This window comes from Bradysia coprophila (genome assembly GCF_014529535.1).
Source record: "Bradysia coprophila strain Holo2 chromosome X unlocalized genomic scaffold, BU_Bcop_v1 contig_35, whole genome shotgun sequence".
Classification (NCBI taxonomy): domain Eukaryota; kingdom Metazoa; phylum Arthropoda; class Insecta; order Diptera; family Sciaridae; genus Bradysia; species Bradysia coprophila.
This window is the reverse complement of record NW_023503325.1, coordinates 1,227,054-1,253,446: the sequence shown is the minus strand read 5'-3', so window position 1 is coordinate 1,253,446 and position 26,393 is coordinate 1,227,054. Positions and strand designations below refer to the sequence as shown.

At 34.4% G+C, this 26,393-nt stretch overlaps 1 protein-coding gene across 5 annotated transcripts in view; it reads left to right on the top strand.

The window, feature by feature from the left end:
• The window catches only part of LOC119069418, a 186,683-nt gene that overhangs the window by 137,095 nt on the left and 23,195 nt on the right, over positions 1 to 26,393 (top strand). For 3 of the 5 annotated variants that reach the window (XM_037173465.1, XM_037173466.1, XM_037173467.1), the window contains exons 3-4: positions 17,642 to 17,786; positions 21,858 to 22,102. In XM_037173465.1, the coding sequence (XP_037029360.1) occupies positions 17,642 to 17,786; positions 21,858 to 22,102 (390 nt within the window). The remainder of the gene's footprint in view (positions 1 to 17,641; positions 17,787 to 21,857; positions 22,103 to 26,393) is intronic. The other 2 variants (XM_037173469.1, XM_037173468.1) reach the window with 1 other exon arrangement.

The following is a 26,393-nucleotide window of genomic DNA, read 5'->3' as shown; positions in this document are numbered from 1 at the left end:
GACATGGTAGGCTGCAAATTTGCAAAGGACCATTGCTCTTAATAAAAACAATGTCCACCAAAACAAACTGAAAGATTCAAGCACGAGTTGTTGTCATTAAATATCATTTGCTTAAAAACTACGAAAATGGTTTGTCAGTGAAATTGATTTTTGCGTCACGGCTAAGTCGCCGATAAAAAACTTTAACGGCGAACTGCATTCGAACACACTTCACACAGCTAGCCAATTGTTTTCGCCCGACGCACATGTCTACTTGAAATCAAACGAAAGTTTCGTGTGTGTAAACAGAGCCGACATCTACCATACAATGCATGTCGGATGGAGGAGAGAGAGTACGTTTTATAATATGCATCAAAACTGTAAACCCTGTTATAAAATTGAAATACAAATATCAGCTTAAAAATGTTCTCCAAAGTTTGTTCGCTTCTAATAGAAACACATTAAAATTATTTCATAAATAGTGGAGCATTATATATCTATTCTATGTATCCAAATGCATATTTCCATCAACTCCGAATGAGTCTCAACTTTTATAGAGGCTACGGATAGAATGTTTGTTTTATATTTTCTGGGCTGTCTTGTATAAATCACCTATTGGATTCACAATGAAAATCATTGTGTTAGAGATAGATGTGAAATATATCCATATACACTTTCGAGTAGTATGTTCTGTCATTAGCTACAATATACGTATACATATATGTATCTGAGTGTGTGTGTGTGTATTGGGGAGCTAATGTTAGAATACCAAACTAGGGAATGTGGACTATCATGGTGCCGCATAATCCTTGTAAAGAGATTACAGTATTATCTGAAAATATTGTTGTATTATTTTGTCGTAGATTAAACTGATGTTGCTACGAAATGACTGAAATCCAAATGTTATACAAAATATAAATTCAGGTTTAGGGTAATATAGGATAAAAGCATACCCCTTCGTTGAGGTGGAAAAGTATTCGTTTTTTTGATAACTTCTCTGTACCAAAATCTTTTTTTGAAAAAGTTAGCCAATAAAGCACTCAAAAATGTGCTACTTTTAGAGAGAAAATTGGTTTGTCGGTGATAAATTATTCCATTTGGAGAAACCATTGCAGATTGTGTAAATTTATGTAATCTGCACATGTTTCTCCAAGACTCTCAAACCAATTTTTCCTTTAAAAGTAACACATTTTTGAGTGCTTTATTGGTTTAACTTTTTCAAAAAAAGATTTTGGGACAGAGAAATCATCAAAAAAACGAATATATTCCCACCTAAATGTAGACTACAAATTTGCAAAGGGTCCATTGCTCTTAAATCATAGTAAGTAGGACTTTTGAGCAGTGTTTCCATTTAAGAGAAAATTGAATACGTTTTTCAACGTTTTGCATTAATATGCAGTTCTAAAATACCATTTCTCATCGGGTCATTGCGACAAGTGGTACTTGATACAATTCTATAGGAACACTGTAGCAATTTGGGCACTAAACAGTCTAGCGAATCATAATCGAAATGACATTCCAAGTCATCACTATCTTGGCAGACTCGTTTCGGTCAAAGAGATACTAATATGATGACTGGGTCGTTTCGACGGATAGAGGGAATATGTCGAATGATTTTAAATTTATTCGAGAATTCTCTCTTAAAAAACCAACTCTCTTTTGACATTTTACCTCTATCAGTCGAAACGGCGTCCCAGCCGACATATTAGCATCTCTCTGGTGGCGGTCTGTGGTTGAGTCACCCACATAGTTGTTCTGACGGAATACTAACTTGTCGTATAGATTTCTCTGATCGAGACAGTTGACATTTTTATACAGCTTTCCGCAAATTGTTCTTGTGTAGAATGAATGGATGAATAATTTGTGGTCATATTTCTAGTAATTAAGTCTTTGTGGCGAAACGTGGCGGCGCACTTGTCTCACTTCAACTGTAAAATATATGCAATACAGTGTATATATAGATGGGATTCCCATTCTCAAATTGAATGTTTTATTAATATGAAAGAATGAAATTTATCTGAGAACATTTATATATACTTCGAGCGGGCGCATTATATAATTCTACGTTAAGATTTATATTATATTTTTTACGGTAATTTCATTGTCTATTCCGGTCTATTCGCAATGTTAGCATCTTTTCACATCAAAAGAAATTATTCAAAATAAAGCAAAGTGATGCGCATTAGATAAAAATTTTCGTCTCAAAAGGTTGTATGGAAGTATTAAAGTGAAGTAAATTATGAGATAATTTCTTTCCCATGATGGAAAAGCCAAAGAAAAAGCGAACGACTTACAGATTTGTCAAAAGAATAATTTAAAAGAGCCCATTCACCGAGACAGTTTAAATGTCTTTTGATGCGTTGTTAGTAACGTGTATAATTCCTAATTGTATAGAAAATCATTTCATTATGCTCAAAAAGGGTTGTCACATCTTACACACATGGAGCGGTAAGAAAGTTGAGAAAGTTCAGAAAGTCACAAATTAGTAAAATACCAAACGACCGACACCTCAGAGAAATTGATGTATAGCGCAAAGATAAGATATCAAGCTATACTATGCAGACTGGTCGTACATTTAAAATGACGATTAGGGTGGGTACACTAGTCTCCTGACTTGTACTAGTGGTTGAACGCATATTGTTCTTTCAGTGATAAGAGCTTTTCAACCACTAGCGACCAGCGACATAGAGAGCGTGGAGAGAGTGGTAGTACCAACATAAAAAATCTGACTACTGCGTCATTGGTTGGCGCTGTCGGCCAGTCATCTGTCACTTAACATAACAATTAAATTTTCAAGGGCAGCGTAATTTGTGAATGGCCTGTAAGAAATGATTATTTTTCAATTTTAAAGCTCAAAAGATCGATTCGACGCCAGAGCCTCGGCCAGAGCTATTGCTGATATTAGCGAAAATCACATGAACAATCACAGTCTATGAAAAAACATGCGTTTTGGCTTTATTGCAGACAAAAATCCCGCGACCCATAAGTCGCAACTGACAATGTCTGTGCATCACAGAAAACGTAAATGTGCCTTTCGTGTACCTTTTCCGGCCGCATCAACCATCCGTACATTATTTCTGAACACCACATTAATCGCCGAATGAATATAAGATTTGTTCAACGTACGACTGGTCGATCGGTTACCCCCATAATTTGAGTATACACACGGATAATATCAATTTGTCTTGTTGAAGTCTCTGTTCGTGTCATGGAGATTTACCCGTAAGGAAATTACACAAAACATTACAATAATTCTGCAATTCAATTTGCACCTCCTTGAAGTAAATATCCTCTTCAATGTATATCCAGTTTATATACGAAATTGATTGATTAAAGTATAAATAAGGATTTGCATTATTTTGCTCGTCGAATGATAAATGGCTTATACACAGCCGAAAATGTACGTGACTAATCCGATAAAGGCAATTATTTTATTGGTTTTGGATCAACGAAATGGACCATAAATTATTTGTTTATCAGTCAAAAAGACCCTTCGAAAAGGGATATGTGACGCAGGTCTATCTGTACATACATCCAAAACAGCTGATATTGTTTTAGATGGCGCTATTTGCCACGGAACGCAAAACCTGAAACTACGAAAGTTTTACTCAAAAAACAGCGGAAAGTTCTACAAAAATAATTTTCGTCAGCGAAGACAGTTCACAGTTCGTGAAAAAATGCTTTAAAAATAGGCCCATGCCAATACCCCCTCTAACAATCAAACTACTTTTTTAAGGTGGTGAAATTGTCAAGTAGCCCTTGGAATTTACATGTTAATTACAACGTAGTCATTTAAAATGTAGAATAGTGTTTTGTAGAATACAAAGAAGTATAAGGTGTGAATGTGACACAGAGAGTATTGCCCATGCAAAATGATTGAAAAGTGTTGACAGAATCACTTTCTGAGCCATCTGTCAACTTTTTTTCATACATGATGTAAACCTAATGTATTTCGCATGGTCTCACAAAACTGTGTACTACTCTTTAAATTTTGAATTGTAGCGACGCTGATCGTTACATTTAAACGAGACGTATAACGTTCGAATCTTGTTAATTGAACTGTCAAAATTATTATTATCCAATTTTCTGAAGCGATCCACAACAACTATATAGTTGAATAAGTGGCAATGATGCTTGCTCTAATAAATTTTTGAGTTATTCTATGACATTTCTAGCACATTTCGTCATGAAATTACTAGTGTCAGCGCTCTATTTTCTGTAAACCAACTTCACTGTGACAGTTTGCGGATATTATTTACTCGAGTGACGTTCTTTCACCAGAAAATAGAGTGCAAAGAACGAAGTGCCAAAAAAAAACCTGGCACCTCAACAGCGAACGGAGTATGTAGGAAAGAGCTACTAGAATAATTTCCGATTTAAATATTCCACAGTCAAGTTTTCACAGAGTTCTTATATCATTGAAAAATTGCTCAGTTTTGCGATGGGTTTCTCAGTTCAGTTGTTTCTATGTCTTCATTTTTGTATAACGTTCTGTGTACGGCGGAAACCAATATAAGACCGCGAAAATTCGTAACAAACAATTAAGTGAGCTCGAGGGCTTTTGTAACATATATTTGGATATAAATGGTTATTTGTTCAGGGATTGTGTTCTACACATTATTTCTATAGCAATATTCATGTGAATTCGGAGATAAAATGGAAGAGACAGGAGACTCTTCTTTTCCAAATCATCATTCAATGTAAACATAATCAACATCCGTACGATCCCCCTATTCCCCCACAACTTTTTTTAAAGCTCTTGCTAGCGATTTCAATAGGCCAATTCCCGTTAGAGTGTATCGGTGTCGATCGAATTAAGCTCTCATCAAACAATTTATCTCAATAAACTTAATGCAGCCTCGAAGGCCTAGGTTTTTTTTTGTGTCAGTTCATCAAAGAGTTATCAACTGCCAAATATTCTGACGGGAATGCTGCTAATGTTAAATTTCACTCATACCAGTGTATGAGCAACGAAGTTTTGTGACATAAATTTTTCGAGAATCGCATGTTTCTTATGTGTCAACTTTTATACGTGGAGCATGATAAATAGGGGTAGATTATATTTCTTAAATTGTGACACCTTTTATGCTCGGATTTTTTCAACAATGTTGAATTATGCGTAGATGTTTGTTCTTATACGCACTTTCATTATTGCATAAATATAAGCTTGGAATGGAAAGGCTTATAACGAAAATTGAAATTTTATTGTTCGAATAAGAAATTGACACGAAATGTAGTGATTGATGTTGGGATATTGTGTACTTATCAGGTGGTCGTCATACAATCTCGAAATGTCCCATCTGTATTGTACTTGAAAAAACATCAGCAAGAAATTCGAACAGTACAAACAAATATTTGCACAAAGGTGAGCAGGATAGGACATACATCTCCAGAATTCCAAAACATTCTCAAAAATTTTAAAAATACTTCTGTGAAACAGACATTTTGGTTGAACCTGCACTGGATCATTTTACTATAAGCGGGGGTTCAATCGAAACTGCTGGCTCACAGAAGAATTTTTAGACGTTGACATCTTAGAAAAGAATGTTAGTGACGTTGCAAGGAACCACTTTGACTGTGAAAGTCATCAGAAATTTTGGCTTGAAATATCGAAATTTTACAGACCAAGACGTAGCGCTCGATAAAACTGTATGACATTCTTAAAATTCCAATAAATTCTCCAAAATTCTTAATTTTTTTTGTAAAATGCAAAATGCAAAAAATTTGAAATAAGTGACACAATTCGCTTCAGCTGTTTTTCAGCTGATTTACTCATATTTTCTACGTCTTTAAACAAGTATTAGCACATTTGTTTGTATGAGTGGTTCGAAAAACAGCTGAAACGAATTGTGTCCCTTATTTCAAAGTCGCCGACTGTAGATGGTTGACTCAAGAACATCAAAACAACTGGAAAAATAAAAAACGAACACAGGTCTATTGATAAGCGATTTTAAGGAGTAAATGCAGCGGAAATTGCTTATTAAATTTAATAAATTTAATTCCTATTACTTAGAATCCTTTCACTTCCATGTGACATTTAATAATGTTCAATATATTACTAGAAGTTAGATAAATTTTGGTTTAATTTCCGTAAAGTATAGTTCGACTAAAACCAACCAAACAAGGTAAACCCTGAAACCACCTGAAGCGCTTTTGGTTTAATGTTGTCAATATAAAGTATTATTACCGATGTTAGGTAATGAAAGTGCCTGTGTCATAACAAGGACATAAAATGACGACAGTGAAGTGTCTTTTATATCAACGATATTTGTTTTTCAAAGATAATTTCCAATACGACATTTAAAAAAAAAATAGATTTATAGTCACGCATATTCCGCACGTTCGTCCTGAGTAAAATTATGCTTGCATTGTGAATAGCGTGACTCGACCTGTGAGCATTAACATTTAATAATGCGATGTGAATGACTACTATTCTGCGAATATCATCATTCTACGAGTCCTCATGGAATAATGCGTAAATTTCGAATTAGCAGTTGGTTCGCCTTTAGACAACTTAAAGTTATTTATGTAACAAGACATCTTTTGCGATAATATACCTCCATACGATTCGTGTTTCATAAAACGTTTTATGCAATGAAGAAAATCGAATAATTACCGAAGAAAATCGTAGTATGACTTGAATAACACGTGTAGTTTATCGCACTAGTGAGATAAAATACGCTCAATGAAATTGCACACAGTAGGCGTAAGTTACAAATATCATCACTGAATTGCATAATAGTTATTTACATAACAAGGGTTATAAAGTTGAAAAGTAGAGTTTTCGTGTGAATTTTGTTGATCCGAGGCGTAGCCGAGGTCAATCAACACATGAAAACGAGACTTTACATTTTTTTTATCTCGTGTAACGGACCAGTGGAAACGACTGAAGATGGTTAGACCACGCTAACCTCTGACCGCCACTGTATCCAGAGGTCCAAACATCATTTTGTCTCCACTTTCGCTTCACATGATCCATGGGAAAGGGAAGAGTAAATATACTCTGTTTGTTTGTTTTGCATGTTATATAACGCCACCCCTGGAATTTTGTTGATCCGATGCGTAGCCAATCAACACACGAAAACGAGACTTTTCATTTTTATCCCGAGCTATATATTGGATTTTACATGCTGAGAGCGTTGAACGTAGCGCTTGAAACATGAAAATCACGGTGTTTGCATGTAAAATAATTTGTATTCAAAAACGTGAGGTAAAGTTAACTTTCCTGCACGGATTCAAAATTTTACCTCAAGTTTTTGAATAATATTACATTACTTACCAATGAGGTAAATGATGGAAATGGTACTTCTTGTGTGAAATTTACCGATCGAGGCATAGCCGAGGTCGGTAAATACATTAGAAGTCCCATTTCCATCATTTTCCCCATTGCCAAGTAAAGGATTTTATTCAAAAACTTGAGGCAAAGTTCTTTTTACTTTAGAGTGGCGAAATTTTTGAGTAAAATGCATTCCTCGGCAACGCCTCTACCGGTAAATTTCACACAAGAAGTGCTATTTATAGCACTTGTTTCATTGGTAAGTAATGTCCTATTGTAATCAAAGACATTAACTTTACTTCACGACGGCAAAACTATACCTTAAGTTTTTGGGTAAAATGCTTTACTTGACAATGGGGCAAATACGGCAAATGGTGACGTTACAGGATTCTTTGATTATTGTGTTGTGTTTTGTGTAGCAATGATTCTGAGTGATTTTCCCATGGGTATTTCTCCGTCACTGACACATGATTACCCCTCGTAAAATTCGAACACAAAATGTCTACTTGACGCTTCAATTTGTATTAGATAGATGATAATGGGAGAAGAAAAAAAAATTAAGGCAACAAACCAGAAATGAAATATTCACCATCTCTACTCATTTCACTTATATTTCCATTAACAGAAACCGAAAAAAAATATCTTCAAATGAAAACAATGAAAGGATACTTTTCATTTAATTTTGCAAACACATTTTACAAAATTTCTCAATTGAAATCGAAAAGTGTTTTGTTGTTTTATACATAGTTTAGCACTTTATTAGTACACCATTATTATGCTTTATCATTTCACCAAGTTATATTCATTAAAATAAAAGAGCCAACTTGTACCGTACGCTCGTACACCCATCCACATCTTTTGTACCAACAGATAATATCCACAGTTCGTCGTCTCAAGCCACTCATACAATATATATACCTACTACTCTTGCTACTACTCCGATCTATATACACATTATAATGTACACGGAATGTATAAGCAAAACAGGAGAAAGCAAAATGTCAGTGATTGTATAAGCCATCATCAGCCACGACCAAGAAGTGTAAGTTGTATACTATAATGTACAAATAGGCACTTCAAGTAATGGCCATTATGATGCTGTACTTTAACCATTTTCTATTTATATAAATATTCCTCGTTCACTTGAAATTGTATTATATTAAATTATGGCAAAAGAAAACTTGGAAAATTTCTCCGTTTCTTATAATATAAAACATGATGATGTATATACATTCTGCGTTGCATGGACCACCGTTTTACCCTCAACCGTTACAATATGCCAACGTTAGTGTTTTATATAAAATTCGAATTATATCTCACTGTGGAAAAAGATATACAGAATCATTTTACCTACGGTACAACATAACGTATATAGAGAGAATTGTAAAACCGACATTTGGTATAGAATACAGTGGAAGAGGAATATAAATTTTCAATTGAGTTTAAATGATTTTATGCGTTAACATGGGATGATTACATGAACGGGAATTATTTCGCATATATAGACATATTTGACATAATAGACAGTTTTTCGGGTTGTGTTATACCCACTTAAACCAGTGGAATAATGAAGAAATATAATCAGTGAAATGGCAAAATGTGGCACCTCAGATATGCGCATCTGAACGAGATATATTTTTCCATATGGTGGAAAATTCTGTTAGATCAAGAGCCCACATGTACATCAGTCCCTCATTAGGCTACCGTTGCAAACCTATGCCAAATGGTTACCATTACACTCACTTGTCCCACACTTAAAAAAATTTCTCTCGTTCGATGTCGTCGAATGGAAATTTTTGGTCAAAGACCTTTCGTGCCAGTCAAGTTGAAAATTCGAGTTGTCTGACAGGTCGTAGAACAAATGCTTTTCGTATTTTTCGTAAATTGTAACAACTTGCCATACATGTTTCAAACCGTGTGTTCTTATGAGAGACTGATATATGCTTGTTGGGGCTCTCGGTCTATCTCCCGATTTTACATAGAATTTTGACATTTATCGGTTCAAATGCGAAACTCATGTATACATCATCGGGATGCGCATGCCACCCCCGGCCGCAGTGAGACGCGCTGCTTATCATTTCTCGTCGAATAATAATACTTTCAGCCAATATAGACTGCCGTGTATTGTAATAACACATCGAATACAACTTATATAATAATGATGATTGTGTGTGTTGTAGCAGTATTATACTCCACTTCGGAACATATGTGTGCTTAAAGTAATAATAATGGGAGTAATTTAATATGATTTACTTTTAATGGATTTTGTTCGAATTTATTTTATTACTTTGAAAGAAAATGGGGTTGAAGGCGCGACGTATACAATGGGTATGGTTTATTTGCAAAGCATGTGTACGAACGAGAAAATATAATCTATATTGGCAGAGAAAAAAAAACTGAGTGTATTTGGGGCTCTACGTTTGTTTTAATTAAATTAAAATTAATTCGCTTCATATTAATTGTAAGGAGAAAATTGCACAATTTATGTATCGAGGGATTACTCTGAAAAAAGTCTACCAAAATCGGACGTATTAAACTCATTCGATGTGTATAGTTCTAGTCCTCGATGCTCAGATTTCATCCCAAGCTTCAATTTTTTTTAAGGTCATGGGTGACCAAATAGAGACCTCCGAACGTTTCAAGAGAAGAGAATGTAGCTCCTTAGAATTGTATACATGCTGGAGCTACACGGATCATTTGTAAAGGTTTACATTTTATGAAAATAAATAAAATGAAATGAACGAGCATTTTACAAAAATTATTGCTACAACAGTGTTGAGGGTGATGGGTCACCGTGGGATTATTGAATAGCTGGGCATCAATTCTCATGCCGTTCATAACTTTAAGACTTGACAGTTCTTATGGGAAGTTACGAATTTTTCGAGTTTCGAATTTGTGAGAATTGAGGCCCTGAGGTCATGTAGTATTAGGGCAACATGGGATATGGTGGTCTACGATGGTAATTACACATAGAAAAATCATTTTCCCGACAAATTTTAGAGAGTGATTCCGCTTTTGTCCAGCGATTCTTTCGGTTCAAGTGTACAGCGAATGATGTGTTGATGATTATACTTTTTCATATGATTGGTTAATTTTGCAAATGTCTTCGCTAAGTAACTATGCAATTGAAGGCAGTCTTAAGCACAGATTAGTAGTGCTGACCACACCAATTCGGTTTTCTTGTTCTCAAAATCGGATCATGGGCTAGGAAGTAGGTGTTCACGAACTAAGTGTGTGTTGGGACGACTTAGTATGAAAAATTAAAAAAAAAACTATTTCTTAGAACGTCAGGTGCTCCCGGTATTTTTGGAGTCTTTTCGGATTTTGATCTAATCGTTCATCAAAAGAACTTCAGTCTAGGAGTTTTGCAACGAGATTGAATTAAAATAAATTCAAAATGACATTACAAAATAAAATGATCGACCTCTTTGTGCACCTTAATTTTCGTTGTGTGCGATATTCTAAATCCGAAATTAATCGAAAAAGCACTAAGCAAATTTTCAATTTTAATACAAAATCAACACATTTTAATCGTCCTTACAGTGACGGTGTGACGGTAGTGTTCTTTTTACAGTCAGAGGCAGTGAAATTTCAACACGAATTTTTTGAACAAATTTTGATTATTTGTGTGGATCAGCTGAGACGTGAAACAAATTTATACTGAAACACTGCCTCAGCTGATCCACTCATACAAACAAATGTGCATGTTTATAAACGGGTGAACAATGTACACGCTTGCTCATGGTATTGATGAAACCGTTTAAAGATGTAAAACTATATTTGTTTGCATGAGTGGATCAGCTGAAACGAAATGCTCCAGTTATTTCAAAGTCGCCGACTGTACTTTTAGATATTAAAAAATTGGAAAAATTTTGGGAAAATGGGGGATTGGGATTTCTAAAAATGTTTTGTAGTTTTCAAGATATATACTTGCCCAATCTGTACAGGTGTCTTATTTACTATTGTTTAACTATTCATCTTGTCTAGTCGATACGAGGATGGTAAAACATTTATCATCCGAGGGATATAGTTTGGCAAGATGTAAAACAATACCGAATAGGTAGCAACAACTTCTAAAAAAATGCCAAACATCCACCATTACGAGAAAATTATGATTCGTCATCGACGAGAAAATGTAGCAATGTTTCAATATTTAATATGGCACTCGAACTGCAAATGGCATTGATCTTCGACAATAAAACTCTACACATAAACTCTTTGTAGACACATATGCATTCAGGACAAAGTTCAATAGCACATACTCTCCAGAAACGAAAAAAAAAAGTTATTGCAACTAAGAACGTTGTATGTTGTATATACATATCGATATATGAAAAGCTTAAATTTTTTTTATACATTTTATATTCCTGTTACATTGCTACATTTCAATGTACTTGATGAAAAATATAATATATTTTTCCTTCGTTGAAAAGAAATCTATATTTTATGTACATTTTTATGTATTTTAATATTCTGTACTTTGACACAATGTTCATCTTTATGTACACTTTTATGTTACCAATGCTTCTCACAAAATGTGTGTATACACACTTGAAGTAACTCAAATCTACCAAAAAAAAGGAAGAAGAAGAAGAAAATGTAGAGCTCTGCTCTGAGTTATATACAAGAGAAAAATGTATATTATGTACGAATGAATGTACGTAGAGGGAAGAAAAAAAAATAAAATAAAATATCGCGCATAGAAGAGCAGTGAAAAACTTTCCATATATTACATCATCGCGTTTCGTTTCTCGTGCTTTTTAACATAGTTGCATAAAACCCAGAGGTATCCTTCTCATCGATATATAAAATATATTCATTGTGTGTTGGGTACGTATATACATACATTAGCTTACATTAATAGAGCACCGAGGAAAACTATACTGAGTTCTCAAATATTTTTGTGATGTTTTAAAATTTATATAGCTTTGGGTAAACGCTGTGTGTGTGCGGGGCTATATCAGTAGCTATATATGGGATGCTTTTATATGCAAACACAAAATGTTATACAACGGAATGTATATTATTGCTTCTTTCAGTCTGGAGACAAAAGGGTGGTTACCAGACAAATGCCACCAAGTTGTAATAAATTATCCTAGATTTCATATAGTGTGGCTAATGTGTCTAAATCAGAGACAAATTGAGACGATTTTCAATGAAAACGCTTTCAATGAATATGGATACCACCACCCCTATAACTAATTTCGCTGTTTCGATGGGATATATACAACCTGGCACAATAGACAATATCTGTACATAGATATGTAGATGTATGTGATGCATGTTTGGTATGAAAAGGCGTACGAAAAGGCACACAAGAAAAGTCGGATAATGTGAATATATTGTGGATATATTTTCGAAATCCAGTTTTTGGTTCTGTTTTTGGAATACTAATGACATTGAGTATGTGGCGGAATGTTTTAATTAATTAAGATATCGCGACATTGGTGGTAAGCAAGATTTTGCTTTTCCTTCCAAGAATTGTTGTTTTTTTTTGTTGTTGTTGTTATTGGAAAGGGTGTGTGTGTACACACTACAATATATTGTAAGTTTAATTCATCATACGGATTATAACGGAGGTATTATGTATGTGGAATTGTTGACAATGAGTGAGACCATCATTATGAAAATTGGTAAACTTCTATTGCTGGTTAGTATTGTGATCAGGGTCTTGTTTGTTTGCTTAGAGAACTCACTAAATGAATTTTTCGGTCAATAACAATGTCAGATGGTACAAAATCAGTTTAGCGTGACTTGCGAACTACGCCTCAAAGTATACTCTATTGTGAAACTAAGGCGCATCACTGTCCCGCCGACATATGTAGACATATTCATCGTCTTTTGATTACCTCAAACGAATCATTCAGTGTGTACACAGTTGTAGTTTCAGAGAACAATGGACCCTTCGCAAATTTTTAGCCTACATTTAGGCGGAAAAATATTCGTTTTTTGATGATTTCTCTGAACCAAATTTTTTTTTTTGATAAAGTAAAACCATTAAAGCTTACTTGGAGAAACCGGTGCAGATTATATAAATTTACCCAATCTGCAATGATTTTTTCAAGTGGGATAAGTTATCTCCCACATACCAATTTTTACTTCAAAACTAACACACTCCGCGTGCTTTAAAGGTTTTGGTTCAGAAAAATCATCAAATAAAGACATTTTTTCAGCCTAAATGTAGGCTACAAATTTGACAAGGGTACATTGCTCTTATGAAGCTTCAGTTAACTTTAGGACGAAAGTAAACTGGCGGTGTGTTTTCGGTCAATACTCGGAAGAATAATTAATTTTGGATCATTTTTGTGAAAGGCTAGTACATAACCAATGACCCATGAATTACTCTCACCAGTAAAAACAAAGAAGCACTAAGCATCACTTCCATCGTCTGTCCCATATTGATATGTAATGTACCCATTACAGTCATCAAAGCTATTCCAAGAATTTTCTGACAAAATTCCTTATACCAATGCATTTCATAGTCGATGAACTTTCCAAGAAAGCACCTGAAATCAGTCGGTGTGTTCAACGTAAACACATGTGGAATCTTTAGAACTTTAATTGATGAACACATTTGAGATACTTAATTGAATGAAGAAGAAAAAATTGTGGATTACATTTGATGAGGCGTAAGTAATTCATTACGTGAGGTAACAGGTTTGTGATAAAAGCAAACTCACAGGGGTGTTTTTTGAGCAACAAGCTTCGGCAACTGTGTTTTTGACAAGTGGAGAGTTACTGTATTCGTCGTGCCGAGACGAGGTATACCGGTACACTTGCCGAAAAACATTTACCGATACTAAGCACACGAGTGACATTGCGAGTATTCTGGTTTCTGGTTTATCGCCTGTATAGTCATTAAACGGTTCATATTTATTTTAATACAATTAAATTGCTGTGAGTCAAGTCGTTTCCAATGTATGCCATAAAAGCGTTTTCGGAATCAGTGAACAGTATGAATTGCAGTTTGGAAAAAATCGTCTAAATTCCAAGAAGCCTAAAGAAACATTCTCTTTCATTCTAATTTTCTGATGGAATTTTGATAAGCTCTCTCTCTCTCTCTCTCTCTCTATCCCTTTGCCGGTAACTAACAGTTTTCAGGATTCGTCTATTACCCACCGTGCTCTTTTTCATTTAATAAATTATGACCGAGGGGTTGAATCTGTCACTTATCTATGGTATTTTGTGTCATTTTGACATGCCGACGTACAATTAGCGGTGTCGGAACATATTTAATTAATAAATTTCACGAAAATGTATAACTTTGAGGTGTACGTAGTTGCGCACGAACGTCAATTCCAACTCAAGGAAAATTTCGTTATAGCTCCATATCGTGGTGTTTCGAACCGAGGAACTCTAACTGACACTTTCTATACGCTATTATAATGTATATGGTACATAAATACAAACATAACACCCGATACATAGTATCGCTGTGTCTATACATAAATAACTGTACGTGATTTTATATAGCAAAAGTCTTAAATCTTAAACTGAAATGAAATATGCACAAAAGTTCTTTATGGAAAATGTATACATACCTTCAACAGGGAATATCGATTCGACAAAGCCGGTTGAAGAAAAGCTGCACACACACCAAAAAATACAGAAAATAATTAAATTATCGTTACATTGTTAAAACCGTCACGTAATTGTGAAAATTTGTATTATTAAAATGCAAAACACTTGTCAAGTTCATCTCTGTATCACTTCACTTAGTTAATTCGTATTGACTCGCAGAGTTGTTAAAGTGGCGGGCGAAAAACGACGACATGAAGGGCAAGTTGAAAGGAAAACATAAATAGCATTTATATATATGACGAATTCTATAAACCAATCGACAAAATGTAACGTGGTGACGGCAATAACACTCTCTACAATCGAAATGGTGTATACCGATGTACCATTTTGAGAGAATTTTGTTTTATCAAAATTGCATATCATACCATATCATATCATACCATATCATACCATACCATATCATACCATATCATACCATACCATATCATACTATATCATATCATACCATACTATATCATATCATATCATACCATACCATCTCAGTACGATGGTTTTCCTTCGCCAATATCCGCAATTTCAATAAATTAATTTGCATTACCTAATTTAATCTAATAATTTATCGATAGGTGGTGTCCAGCTGAAATTCAAAATAAATAAAGTGATTCGTACTGAACCGATTGTAGCGTCTGTAACATGGTTCCAAATAGAATTACCCATATACGGTTATGTGTACGTACATCTATATCGCCGCCATATATATCCAAAACAAAACCCGAAGCACACGAAAAAGGGATGATATTTTTACCGCACCCATTTTATTATGTAAAAGCTTTTCTACATAATAACTTCGGTGTTCAAAATGTTGGATGTATTATTACCACTTTCTGTGAAATGATCTAAGGTGTGATTTTTGGAGATGAAGTATAAGAATAGTGCTGGAACATCTATATGGAAATTTAAGAACGTTCCATCGTTCCATGTTTGTTTTCATATTATATAGCGCTTTGGGTAGGCGAGAGTGAAATATATGTGTACACACAGAGATTAATGTTAAAATATACCGAACCATCAGCTCTACGTGCATAAATGAAGGAATATAATGTAAATTTGTGAGTCGGTTGCTTTTACCTTTTTTGGGGGGGATACAATTTCGTACAACTTATTTTTAAACAATTTACTGGTCGACGAAACTATAGCTAATTGTAACAAAGGGTAAATTAACAGAATAAGATTGATAATTATTTAACGTGAGGGCCGCCGCCCCGACTTTATAATCTGAACATGTTGAGCAAGGTGTAAGTAAATTTGTGTATCGATTTTTTGTAGGGTGCATTTTGGGGTTTTGGGCTATATATGGTGTGTTGGTGCGTTGTGTTGGCGAACGATTAATCTATAGAATCTCGTGTACGAGCATTTTATACGGGCAATGGAATGCGTTAAAAATGGACGGTGATTAATATGATTGATAACACGGAACGGACAACTTTCTTCTCCCCAGGCGAATAAACTGGAAAACTAAATTGTTATGCGCGCAATATTTACATACATTTGAAATTGTGATATTGAGAGGGGGAGGGCAGGTCGTTTAATGCTTTGCTGATGTATTCCCTTTTCGTTAATTAAAGCGTCGAAAAACACTGGCCGCATAACATGTCTGCTTAATTATTCAATGAAATTAATTCCCAAAAAACCGAACTAATGAAAAATATTGTGTAGCCACAACTGCGGCTAGTCAATTGATATCGGAAAATGGTAACATTTTTCCCTCCATTAGCGTAAGCGATAGCAATCATCGATATGACCGAACAGTTCATATTTGTTTCGAATTCATTGACGAACATTTTGAAGTTTAATTTGTTGTTGAAATGTATAATTCTGGTCTAATGTTCTCTGACAGCGATGGTCCGATTGTCAGTTTTTGGGACAATCGAAGTCTACCGACACATGCACAGGCAATGGACAATTTTCGCATGGGACAAACTGCTATGTAATGGTAAATTTTCGCATGAGGCAGGGAATCAGTTAACTATGATTTGCAGATGATATTGTCTTGATAGCAACGGATCTGGACCAAGCACAAGTCATGTTACAACAGCTGAACGAAGATTCAAGCAAAGTAGGTCTCAAAATGAACTTATCGTAGACAAAAAACATGAGAAACTTCGATGATGACAGTGACATCACCGTCATCGAAAGAGGCGACAACTATATGTATCTTGGCCACAAGTTAAAACTAGGTCTAGACAATCAGACAGCAGAGGTCAAAAGAAGGATTGGTCTCGGATGGGCAGCGTTCGGAAAACTTAGGATGGTTTGTGTATACTTGGGATTTTATCTTAGAGATAAAACGACGAATCAGTGGATTCGGCAACAAGCGAAAGATGTAGACGTAATGGAAAGGATAGCATCTCTGAAGTGGAATTGGGCAGGACACATTGCGAGAATGACAGACGAACGTTGGACCAAAACCATAATGAATTGGAGACCACCAATGACACGACCAATGGGCAAACCACCACAAAGATGGACTAACTCGATCAACCGAATTGTGGTGACAAACTGGCAGCAAATGGCAATGGATTGTTCAGACAAAAGGGGAGGCCTACATCCAGCTGTGGATATCAACGGGGTGATTACGAAGAAGAGAAGAAGAAGAAGAACATTTCAACTCAGCATATTTACACTTTTGATTCCTCTGTTGCATAAAATGTTATATGAAACTCTGTGGAAAGTATTTGATAAGGCACACGATGTGGTTTTAAATAATTATCTGTTGTACTTCCAACACTTCCAACTTAATTATAATTTGAAAAAGACCCATCAATTCATCTATTATAATTTTTCCTATTTTTCTTCCATTTACAGCAACAAATTGTACGTTCCCGCAGAGATGGGAAGGATCATGGTTTTTAAGTGGGAACCAACAACCTGTTTTTATAAAAGGTTCTACACTCAGCTTTCGTGGCAAATGTGTGGCATCAGATGGTGACAAATTTTTAATCGTAGACGAGTAAGTACAAATTCAGCTTGGAACAAAACTTAGCTTATGATCTGTGATCCAAATTTCTTTTTTATTTACAATTTTTACGATGTGCAAAAATTGATTTTAGTTAACCATTTACATTCACCAATCACAAATGAAATGAAAGAATTTTTTGTTTCGAACCAAACGGAACAATTAATCTCAATGATCAAATACTGAAGGTTTTCATGAGAGACACAAAACGCCTTTTAAATTGCACCAAAATTTATTATATTTTTCCACTACTCAAGTTTCGCTCAACTGTGTGATCATGATCAAGTTGATGTCTTCTCAAAACTAAGAACTTCATTGACAAAAAAAAGAAATTACTCAAACTATCTTGACTAGAAAAACAAAGCATTACATTCCTTATTCAACAATCATATTGACCATACAAGAACATTCTGGTTCACCAAGCTTTCTGTCTCTTCCTCCTTCACTGGATCGACTAAGACCAACAACGGTAATGCTTTGCCCACAATTTTATTCATTAGCTTTTTGTTTCTGTAAACCCGCCTCGATGTAGTCTATTTTCCGCAAGTGCTCTGCAAAAACTGAACTTTTTAATGCGTGATTTGGGTGGCGATCAAAGGGTCTTTTTCTATCTGTCTTTTCTATATTTTACTTTTCGTCACTAGTGGGAAAATGGATTTATCTTTCACCACTCCTCTGAACCATTGACTGTAAATAAAAATTCTGCCCTGACCGACACCAAAACCCAATGCTTATCGAGCAACGCTCCTAACCATTCGGCTAATAAGATATATAATCGGAGTGAACCAATTTTTGAAGCACATAAATGCAGTCTACTTGATCGTTCATACAGCAGAATGAATGTATGTTAATGAAAATGTGTTGTCATTTTCAACTCCGGTTCGTAACAAAAAGAATCTTAAAAACAGGTAGCCATTGCCAATAATTTGTAAAATTTATCAGCGAGAATGATCCCCTAGAACAAGTGACATACAAAAATTGAAGTTGGTAAAATCAACAGTAAACTAGTGCAGTCACTAATCTGCAACTACAACTGACATTTTCGTACTTTATATTTAAAAAAAAAAACTTTTGATTTATAATTTCCCAATTACATACCCAACTCAACAGTGCCGATTTGGTAAGTCAACTTTTCAGTGAAGTCAACTTGAAATGATCACATAGTTGATCGAAACTTGAGTATAGTTGAAAAATATACAGTCTTCGACATTTCAAATGTCTCACTGTCAAATTTTTCTGAGAATTTCATTGTGTCATTGGGAATTCACAATGACATTCTTTGAAAAAAATGACAGTGAGACATTTGAAATGTCGAAGACTGTAATAGATTTTAGTAAAAGGCGTTTCTTGTCTATCGTGAAAACCTTTAGTATTTGATCATTAATTTCAGTATTTTGCGAATGTTTCACGCCGTAAGTGTGCTCAAAAATTGGAGAAAGTTTAACGGAGCGTTTAGTTGGCATCATTCCAGGGCCTATTTTCTAGAAAAAGGTTTTCCAAAATTTTCAAGAAATAAGAAACTCTCCACTAAAATGTCAATTTTTGGCCTACGCATTCTTAAAATCGATTTTTAACTGTGAAGCCATGATGGCACATTTTTGGCCAAATGAAGAAAAATGTAGAAGACCATTTGGCAAAAAATGTGCCATCATGGCTTCATGATTTTAAACTGACATTTAAGTGGTAAGCTTCTTATAATTTTTAGAAAATTCCAGAATTTTTACAGATTTTTTTAGAATTTTTAAAAGTTTTTAAGGTAAAAGCAAAATAAAATGATCGAGTCTGGTCTCGAGACTCGATCATTTTATTTTGCTTTCATTTTAATTTTGTAGAATTTGTAGAAATTTATAAAAACAATTCTTAAAAACTTGAAGAAAAACAATCGAAAACTTTTAAAAAGAAAGATTTTCAAATGTCTAAACATTCTAAAAAATGTAAAAATTTCTAAAAAATTTGAAATTTTCCAGTTTTGAAAAAAAAAATCTACAAAATAGACCCGGCCTCATTCTCATCATAAGAAAACGTTCAATTTTGTTGTCGGTTCACACACTCGATTACATTAAATTTAAAAATTCTAAGGCGCACTTTCGGCGTCATAATAAATATATTTGTAATGAAAATTGCCAACATAATCATCCAGTTCTGAGGAGTGCAGGAAATCACAGTTTCGGACAGATTGAATGAACTACATTTTGAGATAAGATTCTACATAACTTTTCATCATTCCCAAAAATTAAAACAACGCCAAAAATCAAAACTTGAACCAATTGTAATGAAGATCGACTTTTAACATTTGCGACGTTCCATGGAGATTCGTCGTATATATTTAACGTTTTCGTTGAATTAATTTTTGATTTTAAAACTTAACCATCTTTAAACGTTCAATAAGTGATTGTAGTTAGGCTTCAAAATTCTCGTAATGGTATGTGCTCGTCATATCGCATATTCAAACCATTGAACTGTGATAATGTGTATTCTTATATGAACGCGCCGAAACACGCAAACAAAGTTTGGTAAAATGTTGAAAAATTTCGAAACAGTTTTAGATTGCAGCTGCCTATTTCAAATTGAATTATAGGCAATAAATGTTCATTGATCGATAAAAGAATTAATGAAATCAATGTAAAGTAGCTTTATTTTGCCGTTTTTCAGGTCATTTCATCCCAGATTTGTTTGAAAAATTGAAGAACATTATTTGAAACAAGTTGTTTGATTATGCGGAGGGTCTGTTTTAAATAATATTTTTGACATATTCCAACAGATATGGGACAGAATAACATGAAAAACGGCTAAATGAAGCTACCTTACATTGATTGCATTAATTTTTTTTATCGATCAACGAGGATTTTTTATCTAAAATTCAATGTGAAACAGGTAGCTACGATTCGGGAATATTTTCGTTTTGTTTCGTCAACATTTTATTTACAATTCGACCGGTTGGTTTCGATAATTTCACAAACAACTAAGAGAATTTTCACGCATTACGGTCGAAAAGTTATTTCAAGAAACAGAAAGAAGCAGAAATTGAATAGATTTGTTCCAATTAACTGTAAACCCAAACTTTGACAACACGAACGACAACGATTTCATCCACAGATATCAACAGAACCCAAACTTTCCACTTTCTTTGTAAATTTTTCGTTTACATTTTTGTTAACCTGAAAGTTGAGGTTAGGTTGCCTTCTGTGGATGAAATTTTACATTTCGAAATGACCTTGGAACAAACCTGTAGAGTGTTATGATGAAAGATAAGAAGATATTTTGACAAGTACCCCAAGGCAAGTTAAAAAAAACTGATCTTCTGTCCTCTCACTCTCAATGTACCACGTTGAAAGAGAAGCAAATACTTTGACAAGTACCCCAAGGCAAGTTATAATAACTAGTCTTCGGTTTTCTCGCTCTAATCATAACAGTCTATACTCTGAAATTTTATTCAAATTCACTTATGTCACAAATGTCAGAAATGGATGCGTTCTTTTCTTGGTTACAGATGGTGTGAGTTTAGATTCTTTTACGATCTTTTTTTGATTTTTGGTGATGCACCAATGGGGTTATGATGGAAAATTATTTATAAAATTATTGTATAAGTTACATTGGTAATAACTGTATATTCCCGCAGCTCCATCAGTCAAAATAACTTTGCACATCGTGAAAGCCCACAAAGCATCTGAACAAAAACCCAAAAACCTGCAAAAATTCTTAACTAAATTTCTTTTTCTTTTATTTCTTTTTCATGACGACGCCTGACTTAACCAAACAAATAATTACATCGTAAATTTGTTTTGAAATGTTGTTATGGTGGTAATGAAATGTGATTATTACAACACGAACGAATGGAAATCAACAATGTTTTTTTTTTGTTCAAACTTTTTTTTTCTTCTTCTTATTTTAATTGTCACCATAAAAAAAAATTGGAATAAAAAACAAATCCTTTCTTGGCAATAAAAACGCAACATTTTGTCTGTATGAATGAAAACCAATTTTTTCTTTCTGCATAATAATCAATACCGATCCGATCCAAAAAAAAAAAAAAAAACAAAAATATTTCGTTATTAATCAACGCAGTAAGGGATGCCATCGGTGTTTGGTCATCTATGAAAAGCACAAAAATGTTTTGCAGTATAAAGAAAGTGAGTGCGAAGGTGACAATATGTATATGGATCAATCGAATCCAGCCGCAATGCCAGTACAGCAACTGCGTATTTTAAAAAGTGATCACAGGGGGGGAGCTCATCCCAATACGAACGGGCATTCAAGAATATCGACATCGGATCAATTTCCGATGCGATCCAATGACGATAGTAATGATTGTAAGCATCTCAAACTACGTAAATATTATTTAATTTTATTTTCCGTTTACTAGTTTTTCATTTTACAAAAAAAAAGAAAAAAAAATTTCATCTCGTTTTTACTATTAGCAACAATTTATCAATTTTGTAAAATATTTGAGATAAAATTTTATAAAAAAACGACGATGAAGAAATTGTATCCGTCGATATTAAATTTTCCCATTGATGTGGAGCTCGATATATATACATTCGGCTATACAATACTTTTACTTGTATGAAAGGTTTTTTTTTGCTGCATAGGGGCCGTTCATAAATTACGTAACGCTAGAGGGGGGAGGGGGGGTATGAGGCAAGCGTTACGGTTCTAACAAAATTGGGTCAAACTTGACCCTTTTAGCGTTACAGACCCGGGGGGGGGTCTGAAAAATGTTGATTTTTGCGTTACGTAATTTATGAACGGCCCCATACATAACATATACACGTTTTTCGCATATCTATATATCTATATATATACAGTGATCTATTGACAAGACAAACTAGATTGATATGATTATACAACATGATGGCTTAGTGTACTATGAATATTGTACCCAAAATGTTAGCATCAAGCAAAGGTATTGATAATGAAAATACCTTACGGTACAAAGGAATTTAATATGGCAACATAAGAAAACTGCTCCATTTCATGTTAGCTTCTTTCGTCTGAATCATTTTCTCTATGACATCAATAGGGTAATTTCACAGAATGGAATTTTTGCTTCGAATTGATTGGCTTTTCGCATCGGAAATTTTTGTTGTTGTTAAAACGAAACCCAACGGTTATTAGACGGAAGATTGAAAATTTTCCACGATGAGACGAAATGAAATCAAATGTCGAGTGGTCATCTTTACATTCGAAATTTGAATTTCAGAGCAAAATTGCGCAAAATTACGGACGCTGAGTATATGCGAGTTTTCGCTTAAATTCGATCTCAACCAAAAAGTTTCGTTGTTCGCTATCTCTTTCCTTATGTGTTTGTCGGTGAAAGCACGGGATTTCGGTGGGGTTTGAAATTTAGTTTCTCTAAAATGTCAAAGTCCTTTGTGTTAGGTAAAGTCCTATTTCCCAAGGCAATCTTATTACAAAGTCTTTAATTTGTCAACAACGTGCAAAAATCAAAACCCACTCGAAACCGGTGGCGATCCGCTTGTCAACGGACAATCATAATTTGTAGCCTTTATTATCCACTACTGGATGTAGACCTCCCAACGAGTAGTATTTAGCCATGAAAAACCACGCGGGCCAGTCCGTGAATTTACGTGAATTCCGAACAACGCCTATTGTATGGCAAACCTTTAGGATTTCTTTTTGTTTGGTGCTGATTATATCTGCGCCTAAAGTTAGACTTCAGATATTTGTACATAGAATTCATTGTGAATGGATTAAGTCATTCTTCTGTGTACGTTTCGTTGAGGGTAACAAACACCTCAACCACCCAGATTATGGAGCTTGGGAACCCATAGGAACATTCATGCTACACATTGTGGAAAAATCCTATACAGAAATTGACTTCACCGGGACGTTGAACCCGGATTTTGTTGGTGGAAGGTTCGAACATTATCACTGAATCATCCCGTGCCTTCAAAATTCCATAATCTATACCTGTCTTGGTCTACTAACTGCCACTGAAAAAATAGGAAGAAGTTTGTCGAAAAAGTAATGTTTGTGAGACTATGAAAAACTGAGTAAATTTTTAACTTAAAAAATTCGATTTTAGAATGGAAATTATGAAAACATTCAAAAATTGACAAATTGAATTAAATCCTTGGGAATGTTTGTACACAGTCAAAAAAAATATCCAAAATCGTTAGTGTTATGAGATAGCAATGTGACCACTCAATGATTGGCGTCAAATTAACATTTTCCGAAAAAAATCGATTTTCTCAATTATAGTAGAACAAACACTCACTGCACCATTCTCAATCCTTCATCCATCGAACACCCCTAATGTACGGGCCACTCTAATCTAAACGATTCACTTTTAAATCCAATAAGTCAACTTCGTTACAAGCTTTCATAACATTCATTCGTCAACATGAAATTTCATTTATATGTACACACAGCGTAAAGTGTAATTTAAATGGATGGAGTGTGGCTCGCACTACTCGTGTTGGAAAACCCGTTAAGAAATGATTTGATGCAAATTTCAAATGATTTAAATCGCAACACCATTTAGCCTATAATGTTTACTATGGTCTCCGTGTGTCCCCACCGAAACAAGCGAACAAACAAACAATATGAGGCGCCAAAGAGATTATCGTAATTATAATGGAGACGCCAGACTGTATAACTATTGAGACTTACAGTTCTGAATTTTTTTTTTTCGAACGTGCAAGGGATAGGAGTATATAATTGCGTTGATGTTAAATGTGTGCAGGGACTATTTCTGGGGAAACATGTTCACACATTTTCCCATATTTTCCTTGATTTTTCAATATTTTCCATGATTTTTCTATGATTGAGGAAATTTGGAAAAATTTAGCAAGTCCTGCAAAAGGTACTAGAATCCTGGAAAATATGAGAAAATGTTTTCCCAAAACTAGTCCCTGACATATGTTGTTTTTCCATTATGCGAATGACAATAAAAAAAACAGTCCAACGAAAGTTTAAAGCTTTTTTATTTACGACCGGCAATTTTTAATCGGCAATTTAATTCAATTCCCCCAGCGAACAATTAATTATTCAGGTTAACTCGGGATAAGAAGATGAAAAGTCGAGTTTACGAGAGTAAAATTTTGTTGAACCAAGGCAGCTCCGAGGTCAACAATCACACGTATTACATTGTTTCAAGCATGTACAATGTACAAGCATTTTCGTTTCTACTTCTTTTCTATGATTGTTCTCTTTTGCCATTTGCAATAACATAAAAAAAAAAACCAGAGAAACGAAGAAGAAACCAAATTGCTTCATTTAATGTGTACACCTGTGTATGCCTGTGGGTCGAAAATCGTTCTTTTAATTGAATTTTACGAACTTTCATGACTGTCCTAATGCGTAAAATCCATTACAAAACTGGTTATGTTGTGAAAAAGCATGTTTACGTGTAATTGATCTCGGCTTCGCCTTGTATCATCAAAATTCACACAAAAATTGGATTTTTCATCGTTTTATCGCTTGTTATGTAATATTGTTTTACTTTACTAGGGAGGTAATAGGGCCATAACCTTCAACTCGCTTGTAAGGTAAAATAGCATACTGCACACGGGACATAATTTGAAATCTCGTATCACAATGAACAAAAGTACATCGGGCTGAATCCCCTTTTACTCCTCTGGATACGAAATATCAAATTACTTCACTGTTATATTAATCTTCTATTACATAACTAGGCATACAAAGATAAAATGATATGAATTTTGTTGATGCTAGACGATGCCGAGGTCAATGCACACATGAAAAGGAGACTTTTCATTCATATTTTACACGCTTAGGACGTCGAAAGAAGTTATTGAAACATGAAAAGTATGGTTTTCGGCGCATGTAGCATGTAAATGACTCATACAACATAAGACATTCGACCACTGTTTCGATCTGAGAGAAAATTTAAATAAGTCTTTCGACATTCAAAAATACCATTTCTAATCAGGCCATGGCGACAGTGGTACTCGATACAATGCTCAAAGAACACTTTACCGATTTGCACACGAACAAGTCTAGCGAAACATAGTCGAAATGAAATTTCAATTCCTCACCAAACTTGATAACTCGTGGCAAGTCAGTGGTGTTCTTTACCAAAAGCCCCCAACCGAGCGGGTCAAATAGAAGAATCAACCCATGTCGAATATTTGTGGCTTTGGCTTATGAAGAATTGAAAAAACTTTCATTTGTTCACGCGCAAACATATGTGCAAACTTTGCTTTACTCTTACAACCCTAGATTTGTAGAATATTTTAATGAAAATGCATTACACCACTGTATCAGATATCTAATGTAATATGTATGTATGCAGCTATGAAGGTTTTACTACCTCTTTCATCTTATCTGAAAGTATTTTACAAAATATGAGAAAATTGTTGCTTTTTATTTATTATTTCTTAAAATGAACAAATGCCCATTCTGTCAGAAAAGGAAAATTAGCATTTTTTTCTCTTCGTGTTACTGTAATTAGTCCTTTAATGACGTAAAGGAAGCAAATTGTTTTAATGTTGCAATTATTACTAAATATTTTTCATTCTTAAAATTTAATCTGAAAAAAAATTATTGCAAGAAAACTATAAATACACAAACCGTGTTTTATTGAAGCAAAAAAAAAAACTTTTTTAATTTTTATTA